At 33.2% G+C, this 10,699-nt stretch overlaps 1 protein-coding gene across 2 annotated transcripts; it reads left to right on the forward strand.

Annotated features, from left to right (window-relative positions):
• Positions 1–396: 396 nt before the first annotated feature.
• On the forward strand, positions 397–5,192 carry LOC111700792 (protein transport protein Sec61 subunit alpha). Of its 2 annotated transcripts, XM_023471833.1 has the most exons (13): positions 397–577; positions 720–798; positions 1,035–1,115; positions 1,222–1,301; positions 1,552–1,645; positions 1,824–1,964; positions 2,468–2,628; positions 2,960–3,064; positions 3,328–3,454; positions 3,932–4,022; positions 4,381–4,596; positions 4,790–4,900; positions 4,938–5,192. In XM_023471833.1, exons 1-12 carry the CDS (start codon positions 437–439, stop codon positions 4,893–4,895), a joined length of 1,422 nt encoding a protein of 473 aa, XP_023327601.1. In that variant the 5' UTR covers positions 397–436; the 3' UTR covers positions 4,896–4,900; positions 4,938–5,192. The 2 variants fall into 2 exon arrangements, with proteins under 2 accessions (XP_023327601.1, XP_023327599.1); XM_023471831.1 differs by having other exon boundaries at positions 4,790–5,192.
• Positions 5,193–10,699: the final 5,507 nt, after the last annotated feature.

The raw sequence follows: 10,699 nt of genomic DNA on the forward strand, positions 1-10,699 counted from the left end.
TTCAAAACAAATCATGACCATTTAATTCATCTTATTGTTATCAATTTACGACTGAAGTTGATTCAAACACTTTTGGTGTATTTTTATAAATTTTTATGTGAGGACTCAGGTTAAACAATATAATAAATAAATATTTTATTATGCACATAATTATACATTTACAAGGGTTAAAAATACATTGATGAATTCTATGAATTTTACAGAACCGGGAAACCCGGAGAGCTCAATATCTGGCTGTCTGGTCCAGGTCCCTGAAAACTTTAGATTAATGCGGCGTATGACATGTTAAAAGTTTTATGATAATAATCTGTTTATTATTTCGACTAGTCGTTAATTAACCAATTCGACCTTAATCTATTATTCTGAAATGTCTCATGAAATGTATATTTTTTTCAGGTTTAATCAAGAGCAAGGCTAGCCTGGCTCAAGCCTCAAAATGGGTATAAAATTTCTAGAGTTTGTGAAACCCTTCTGCAGTATACTGCCTGAGATACAGAAACCTGAACGCAAAATCCAGTTCAGAGAAAAGGTTTTGTGGACAGCCATCACACTTTTCATCTTCTTAGTATGTTGCCAGGTACATTTTTCATCATATTTCAAGTAAATATTAGTAAACCTCGTTTTTAAAGATATTATTGACAGAATACCCCATTTAGTGGTACATATTTGATACCGAGTCCAATATAGATTTTAAATGTTAATTAAAATTATTATTTTAGATTCTATTGTTCGGTATCATGAGTTCAGACTCTGCAGATCCTTTCTACTGGATCAGAGTTATCCTAGCTTCCAACAGAGGTATAGGAGATATTTGATGGATTTAGAAGGGGTTGTTAGACATAGATATTGAACCAATACTAAATAATGCATAATGTATATTTAACAAAACGAATCTATTTTAATTTTTCGTCATGATCGACAGATTTGTTTTAACTGACAAAATTCTGCCGAATTTACTCTCTGCTTGGCATATACATAATTCTATATTTGACATTTCTAAATAAATACATCAAACTTTAAATGTCTAATTTTAGGAACTTTGATGGAGTTGGGTATCTCACCCATCGTTACATCAGGACTCATCATGCAGCTGTTGGCCGGAGCTAAGCTTATAGGTACTTATTAATTTGTGTTTTTTACCTGTCGAAAAGGAATTTTTACGATTAATCTCAACAACTGAAATAAAGTTTTATTCATTTTTTGCATTGGTTTCTTTCTCAGAGGTTGGGGACACCCCCAAGGACAGAGCCATGTTCAATGGTGCACAGAAGCTCTTCGGAATGGTCATTACTGTTGGACAGGTTAGTCCCCCCCCCCTGTCCTTTAATTCTTTATTTAAATTTTCATTTTTGATAAACTACATTTTTTTCTCAATTCTACTAGAACTTTACTGAAAAAATAAATCTTTGAAGGGTTAATACACAAAAATTGTTGTTCTCTTTTATCCTTAATGGGAGTAATTTTTAGATATTTATTTAAGAGCTTTTAAAGCTAATTTAGATTGTTTCTTGGGAGGTGTTTATCTTTTCTTCTAATCTGTTGTATATGCAGGCTATTGTATACGTGTTGACTGGAATGTACGGAGATCCAGCTGATATTGGAGCCGGAGTCTGTCTCCTGATCATCATCCAGCTGTTCGTCGCAGGTAACATTTTTTCTCGGATTTTTCACATATATTTCGCGGATTTATCTCCTATATTTCGCGGATGTATCTCATATATGTCGCGGATTTATCTCGTATATTTTGCGGATTTATCTCTTATATTTTTTTATATCGCGGATTTTTTATATAGTTCTTTGCCATGATTATATGATTTATCCAGGTTTGATTGTTCTATTGCTGGACGAACTGCTGCAGAAGGGTTACGGTCTAGGATCTGGAATCTCTCTGTTTATTGCCACCAACATCTGCGAGACTATCGTGTGGAAGGCGTTCTCGCCCGCTACCGTCAACACCGTCAGAGGTAATTCATTAGATTTTTTTCCGGGAACCCTTATTTTAAAGTCCTTTTATGATTCATTTTGAATCTCATTTAAATTTAGACCACCATTATTTCACAAAGACTCAAATAGTGTAAATTAGTTTTAAAAAAATAGCTGAAAATAGTTTAAAGGTCTTTAAAATCTGTCAATCAAGGGGAATGAGTCAAAGAAATCTGGAAAAATAGTATGTAAGTCAGCAGAATCTGCCACGGCATGAAGTCAACAAATTTGCCACTTATACCACAAAATCTCTAGACAACCCTCTTTCTTTATATTTGACGGGGGATACTGCTTTAATAGGAACAGGATAAAAATTTACAATAAATCCCGTATGAAGTTTAAAATTTCACCCTTCGACCAACGGGTTCCCAACGCTCTAGCACCCTCGTACTTATTTTTTTCTTAAGAATAAAAAATCGATCACCTTGAAAGATAGATATAAACATAAAAATATTTCTACGGTTTTACTGATTGTTTCTTTCAGGAACTGAGTTTGAGGGTGCTTTGATTGCTCTGTTTCATCTGCTCGCCACAAGGCAGGATAAGGTCAGAGCTCTGAGGGAGGCTTTCTACAGGCAGAACCTGCCCAACCTCATGAACCTCATGGCCACCGTCTTCATCTTTGGTGTGGTCATATACTTCCAGGTGCGTGTTATTCTTAACATTTAACATTTACATAGATAGAAACGTTGAGAGTCTAATTTAGGAGTGGGGATTGGTTTACGTTTCGCGTATTAGGACAGTTCAGGGGGCTGGGTTGATAAGCTTGTATTGACTAAACAACTACTTATTACATATTATGAGAAGAGTGGTAGAAGGGGTAGAAGGATAGGGTTATATTACTGTCAGTTTAGTAAATAATTTTAGTGTGAGAAAAATGGTTTTAAATTATTTTTGTATTGAAACAAGTTGCAAGAATAATTAATAGTGGAAAACCCAATAAAATTAACTTGAATTCAAAATAAATCATATTTAGGGATTCCGTGTAGATCTACCCATCAAATCTGCCAGATACAGAGGACAGTACAGCAGTTATCCAATCAAACTGTTCTACACCTCAAACATACCCATCATCCTACAGGTACATGCCAATCAAACTATTCTACACCTCAAACATACCCATCATCCTACAGGTAACTATTCTACACCTCAAATATACCTATCATCCTACAGGTACATGCCAATTAAATTTATTCTAAATGTTAGTGAACTTTTTGTCCTATTACACTACCTGATAAAAAAGAACATTAACTTTGGAAGAATCTTTGGTTTCTAAAATGATTTTGTCACTAATTAATAAATAAAAATCTATTCCTAAATATGTTCAATGGTTATTTTGTTTAGTCTGCCCTGGTTTCCAATCTGTACATGATCTCTCAAATGATGTCTGTCAAATTTGGAGGAAACTTCTTTGTTTCTCTTCTCGGAGTCTGGAACGATGCCGGAGGTGGCAGAGCTTATCCCGTCGGAGGTAAATATTCCTCCGAACAAAGCCTAGGGGATAAGTTAAAGGACAGTTCTTAACAGGTTTATCTATACATTAACAATGTTTGAAAAGATGACTTGTTGTACTTTCAAGTGGCCTTCTGCATGCCTGATCAGTAATAAAAGAAATGCGCAAATCAGTTTTTCAGATACTTATATTAACAGAGAAGCCACAAATAAGTATTTGAAATTATAATTGTGAATATCTCGTGTATCTTTATCAGACAAAGGTTTAAGGGAACTGAGTCCGAATTTAATGAATTTGAGCCGCGTTTCAAATCAGCCAAAAACCGGTTTCAATTGAGCGCCGGCTTAGATCTTGAAACATTAAATATACAACTTTATTTGGAACCAACTTTATTTGTGCCGCGGCTCAAATTTTTTTTATTCAGCCTCAGTTCTATTCATGGCGTCACTTGAGTTTACTTGAACCGTCCATTTAATTCATAAATGTTATATCTAGGTCTGTGTTACTACTTGTCTCCTCCTGAATCTCTGGGTAGCGTTCTAGTAGATCCCATCCATGCTTTCCTCTACATCTTTTTCATGCTGGGGTAAGCTTTCATTTATCTTATTTTGTTACATATTTTTAAAGTTTTTTGGGGCAAATATTTATGAAGCTTTAGCATATGTGGGGAAGAATCAACATTTTATTGTGAGGAAGGTTTCATGTATTTATTTTCTGGTATTTTTGGTGGGAAACAACTTTATACTTATTTTTTATTTTAAAGAGTTAGATAAGAACAACCCTATATGCTGCTTGGGTTAACCTATTAATGTCAGAATCCTGGAGAAAATTGATTTTTTGTTGTTGTCCAGGGCTGGTTTTTCTTAATTTGATACTTAGATAAAATACCGTAACGCATGTCTCAAAATATTTTTAGAATATGTTTTATTTTTTCATTATTTCAGATCTTGCGCATTTTTCTCCAAGACCTGGATTGATGTCTCCGGCAGCTCTGCCAAGGATGTTGCAAAGCAGCTCCGTGAGCAGCAGATGGTGATGAGAGGACACAGAGAAACCAGTATGATCCATGAACTCAACAGATATATCCCCACAGCAGCAGCCTTCGGAGGACTCTGTATTGGAGCACTGTCTGTACTAGCTGACTTCATGGGAGCTATTGGGTAAGATTTTATTCCGTAGGTCAAAAATGGATTAACTCAATCCTGACTGAATAAATTACTTGATCCGTATCGACAACCAAATTTCTAATATTTCGACATTCATAAGCTATCTATGGAACAAGAATTTGGAAATTTCCGGTCCTAGAACTATGAAAGTTCAAATATTAATATATTTATATTTTTCTTTGTTTAGATCTGGAACTGGAATATTATTGGCTGTGACCATTATCTACCAGTACTTCGAGATATTCGTCAAGGAACAAAGCGAGATGGGCAGCATGGGAGCCTTGCTCTTCTAAACCTAGATCTTACAGAGAACCATTCTCATCGTGATCATTTACGATCTTACAGAGAACCATTCTCATCGTGATCAGCTCATTTAGACTCTAAACCGATGTGAAAATACAAGAGATACGCTTGGTGAAGCGTCAGAGCGTATTTGACGTTTGCGTTCTGTGTCAGAAAATGCGCAATAGCGTGTTTTTGTGTACAAATTCCCCCCGTTCAGTTCAGTGTATTTATAATAATAATATTCACGCTATGTAATTGTTATATTAGTTTCTACTGAGGAAATATACTTTGTTATTAAATATTAATTAATGATCTTCGATTTGAACTGAAGCCAAAAAAAAAATAGATCTATTGAGTAGTATACGTGCATAATTTAAAAATGACTACGCTCATCTTGCTGGTGTTGCGAATATTTTGTGTTTTTCACCGACCTGAGAGGGTTCAGTATTCCAAGTTTATGATAATTTCTCTGAAAAATTCGACAAAATTTTCAACCACACAACCTTCACATAAACGGCAATCTTCACACTAGGAAATATAGTGGTCGGCATTAATTTAGACACAATTAAAGACTACTTTCTACTGACATTTTCTTATTGGACAAACAATTGACATCGGAACATAATTGAGCTGTCGTTAAAGAAATGAAAGCTCAGACGTTAAGAAAATTAACGGAAAATATGGATATCATGGTTTCCACATAAACCAAAATACTTCTTTTCAATAAGAAATCTTACCAAAATTTACATTTAATTTGAAGAAGATTGAATTGAATTTTTTAGTTTTGGTAAACAACAAATTCTCCAATTCAATTCACAAAAAACCATTTGTTTCTTACCAAAATTTCTTTTTTTTTTGTCTTTTAGGAAAAAAGTTTTGCAAAAAATTTCGTCAAATATTACTTACTAGAAATTCAAGGCGCTTCGCGCCCTTCTTTCTAGCCTTAGATGGCGCTTCGCGCCCATCTTCTAAATTAGTTGTGATCATGTTCTCTTTGTGTACATCGTAAAACAAAACAAAAAATAATTCGCGGATTTTCACAAAAAATTTCGCGGATTTTCAAAATTTTTAAAAATTTAATGACGATCGAATTTTGATGGAGACAAATATTTGAAATTTTGATGATTCATAAACCTNACAGACAGACAAGCCAAATTTATATATAGAAGTGTCATATTATTTTAATATGCTATATTAATATCTTAATTTTCCGTACACTCTAATGTGAAATATGGCACTTAATGTCTGAATGCAATTTTCAAAATTAATCCAGTCTCTGTTTAATATAAATCACATGAGTAAGTGGTTTATCAGCAGCTTCTAGCTGCTATTGGTCCGATGAACTGTATGTCGGATACACATTCGATAGAAAAAAGTTAATGTATCCGACCTATTGCAAGGTCGGTTGCACACTTAACTTTAGGTTGAATGCAGACCTTTTGTAGGTCGGATTCGTCGGATGCACTGCATTTATAGGTCAGACATGAACAACCTATAGTAGGTCGGATGCACAGTTTTTTTAGGTCGGATGGACAACTCAAAAATTGTTTTAACCCAATCCCACAGATAGGCTATCACTTTGTTAATTTGAAAACGTGGCCGCAGCGCTCGGCCCCTAGCCTGTCAGCCGCAGCACTCGGCCCAGAAATTGTCTTAACCTAACCTAACCTTATTTCTTTTAATGGATTCCATGTCAATTGATTATTTAAGCCATATAAAGACTATGCAAGGCAGAAGACTTATTGAACCATTGAATCATCATATAAAGATCGTCTTCATAGTCTCATCTTTTGTGGGTCACCCTGTAGAAGCAAAATGATAAAGTAAAACTAGGAATTGAGTCTTTACCACAAACTCTGATTATCTAATCCCTATTTCTTTGCAACCTAATGTCGGAGGGCCTAGATATTTAAACTACTGTTGGATCAATTAATCTAAGTTTCAAATATTAAAGTTTTACACAATTAGGTTGCATAGACAGAACAGAACAAGAAAAAAGTAAAAATCTTATTAAATCCTATAGTTTTAAAGAGATTTTTAAACGCCAAACCAAATGAATTTATGGCAAAGGAATGAGTGCTTTCCACAAAACAAAATTTTCTAATTCCTTTATCTCATTAACCTGATTGTGCAAATCATTGATATTTGAAAATTAGATTATTTGATCTAACATAACTCATAGTATGAAATATCTTAGGTCTACGACATTGGGTTGAAACAATATAGGGATTAGAAAAGCAGAGTTTGTGTCAAGGACTCAATTCCTTTAAAGGCAGAGTGTCTTAACTTTAAAACACATATTCACCCATTAAAAGAAATTTTTTCATATTTGCTATATTTTACTTTTTTGTTGGACTACTATAGTTGTAGAAGATACTATCAAGGATACTACACCTGGAAAAGATTCTAATGAAGATTCAACATCTTTCCTGGAAGAGGAGAATCCCTATGATTTGAAAGCAATGGAGACAGATATTCACAAGTACACTTTACCAATGGGTTACAACTTTCCTTTTGTAGAAAACACAGAATCCCAAGATTTGTATCTAAAAAGAAAACACAAAGAAACTTTTTTTATGTTACTTAAAATAAATTCAGTTTTTTTACAGATCTTTGTAGTTAATGTAAAATGAATGACTATAATGAAGGATATAAAACAAGGTGAAAGCTGAGAGGTAGGAAATGAAGCCTTTATTTGGTGGAGTTTGTAAATGCCAGAAATGTGTGGAAAATGCAAATCAAACCCAACTAAAACCAATAATTTGATATACATCATGATATTTTTCTAGAGGGGGGGGGTAAAAAGGAAGTTCGGAAGAGAAAAGTTTTAACGATTTAGATTTTGTAAAGTTAATTGTAAAGTAAAGACATAATACCAGAATATTTTATGTATCTGTGCAACTTGCTGGTTCAGTGCCACCATTCACAATAATAATCTAATTTGTATTTCACAATGTAAGTAAGTCATGCTAACTTTTTTATTTTATAGAAACGCGCAATTTGATTATATTTTGAGATTTTTATATTAAAAATATTTGAAATTGTAAATCTAGATATTTATTTACGTATCATGGTTATTATGGTTTACAAGATTAATTGTACAAAAATACCAACATGTATTAAACAATTTTAATACGATAATAATGTGTACATATATTTAAATTAGATAAATTATATTGATACATTTTATCATTTTCATTTTTTTCCATTAAATTGGAATTTCGGATTTGTCCTGCAAGACACACAAAATGAGGAATGCAGGGAATAAATTGCTTGTATTTAGTCTTTGACTAGGATTTATTTTTTTTTTAAAATTCATCTGCATAATATTGGAGCATTTAATGAGAAAGATCTATTGGGCATGCATTAAAAAGTTTTTATCTAACGAAGTAATGGAAATGTAACAAAGTACAAATGGGAAACAGACTACGATTGTACTGACGGTGAACATTGAAAGTTCGTCGCCAGTCTTACATTAGTTGAACTATTTCGTCTTGATGCTAAATAGCAGACGTAATTATGTAAAACAATATATTTGGGATACATGCAGGCAATGAACATTGATGGTTCCTTCCTGCATGTTCTTTTCTTTATGTAGTTAATAATCTACACGGCCTACGTGGCTATAGAAAGACTAAATTATCTACAGATCTAAGACAATATCTACAGATCTAAGACTACAATATCTACAGATCTATCACTACAATATCTACAGATCTAAGACTACAATATCAACAGATCTAAGACTACATTATCTACAGATCTAAGACAGAAACTTCTAATCTTCATAATTTTTAAAACATCTGGCTTAATTGTTTTTCTCATTCCTGGAAATTGAGAAATTTGAGCTTTTATATTTAAACAACAGTTTGGAGATATTAGAATTAATTTGAAATAGAAGAATAAATATTCAATCTTGAAGAAACTGTAGGACTTATTCTGGTATGTATGTATTCCCTCCATTTACATAGTGACATGTTAAATTCACAGTGGTGCACTTTAAACCTTTGTTTAAAAAAGAATAGATGTGGTTTCTCTTAAAAAATTGTTTTTATTCAAATATGATTTCTCCACTGAGGGACTTGCGGATTTGAGCTGACAAAAGCGATTGAGGAAATGTTCAAAATTAAGCACATTTTAAGCTAGAAAAAAAACGTTTTTTCAAATTTGTTTTATAAGAAACAGTGTTCCACAGTCAGCATATCAAAAAAAAAGCCCTTTAGTCAATTTTAATCTAATTCTATTCAGTTTCAATTGATACTTATCATGAATAAGGCACTGTTGTGAATTAATGAAATATATAAATCTATTTTGGGCATGATTTATACCACGAGTGTCCACAAAAAAAGTAATTTTTGACATGAGATTCTTTATAAATCCTTTTATTCTTCTATCCTCCTATCCTTTTTTACTTCTATTCTTGTATCCTTCTGTAGTTCTACTTCTATCCTTCTCTCCTTCTAACCCTTCTATTCTTCTATCCTTCTATCGTTATATTCTTCTGTGCTTCTATTCTTCTATCTTTCTATAGTTCTATCATTCTAACTTTCTATCCTTCTATCTATCTATCCTTTTATCCCTCTATTCTTCTATCCTTCTACCCTTCTATCTTTTTATCCCTCCATTCTACTATCCTTCTATCCTTCTATCTTCTATCCCTCTATCGCGTCTATCCCTCTATCCTTCTATTCTTCTATCCTTCTATCCTTTTATACTTATATTCTTCTATCCCTCCATTCTTCTATCCATCTATCCATATATTCTTCTATCCCTCTATTCTTCTATCCTTATATTCTTCTATGCTTCTATTCCTCTATCTTTCTATCTTTCTATCCTTATATCTTTCTATCCTTCTATCCTTCTATCCTTCTATCTTTCTATCCTTCTATCCTTCTATCTTTCTATCTATCTATCCTTTTATCCCTCTATTCTTCTATCCGTCTATCTTTTTATCCCTCCATTCTACTATCCTTCTAGCCTTCTATCCTTTTATACTTTTATCCCTCTATCCTTCTATTCTTCAATCATTCTATCTTTACTCTTCTATCCCTAAACCCTTTTATTATTNAAAAATCGCATACTAGGACAGACCCAATATACCAAATAGGGTCATCCAAACTCGGGCCAAGGAATAAAATCCGGGGAATATGATCAGGATTTTCTACCTTTGCCTGAGTTTGAATTCCCAAGAGAATCCACATATAGGAGGAACCTTAGGTCCAGTCCTAGGCCTAGTTACAGACCATTTTATGCATCTTGTTATTAATTTACGACTGAAGTCGATTTAAACAGATTTAAAATTCGGTGATGGTGATGGACCAAACCTCTGTACTCTGTAGAGTAAAAAAGTAGATGTTAGTTCCACATTAATTGAAAATATATTTCGGTCTGGGTTGACCCTCGTCAGTTCTAACGATATAATAACCATCAAAATCGATAAAAAAAATTTAAAAAATGTAAATTTAAACACTTAATGGAATATTTAAAAAAAATAATTATGTCAGGATTGAGTTTAAACCATTAATGTTTTATGATAATATTCTGCTTATTATTTCGACAATAGGTCGTTAATTAAACAAAATATGACATTATTCTGAAATGTATCATGAAATGTTTTTTATTTCAGGTTTTATCAAGAGCAAGGCTAGCCTGGCTCAAGCCTCAAAATGGGTATAAAATTTCTAGAGTTTGTGAAACCCTTCTGCAGTATACTGCCAGAGATACAGAAACCTGAACGCAAAATCCAGTTCAGAGAAAAGGTTTTGTGGACAGCCATCACACTTTTCATCTTCTTAGTATGTTGCCAGGTACA

Source organism: Eurytemora carolleeae, unplaced genomic scaffold (assembly GCF_000591075.1).
Source record: "Eurytemora carolleeae unplaced genomic scaffold, Eaff_2.0 scaffold169, whole genome shotgun sequence".
NCBI classification, from domain to species: domain Eukaryota; kingdom Metazoa; phylum Arthropoda; class Copepoda; order Calanoida; family Temoridae; genus Eurytemora; species Eurytemora carolleeae.

Excerpts from the sequence above, each read along its gene's own strand:
- LOC111700792 (XM_023471831.1), top strand. The coding sequence starts at position 437 with ATGGGTATAAAATTTCTAGAGTTTGTGAAACCCTTCTGCAGTATACTG. Across the intron at positions 799-1,034 it reads TATCCTAGCTTCCAACAGAG|GAACTTTGATGGAGTTGGGT; the intron begins GTATAGGAGATA and ends GTCTAATTTTAG. Across the intron at positions 1,646-1,823 it reads CATCCAGCTGTTCGTCGCAG|GTTTGATTGTTCTATTGCTG; the intron begins GTAACATTTTTT and ends TGATTTATCCAG.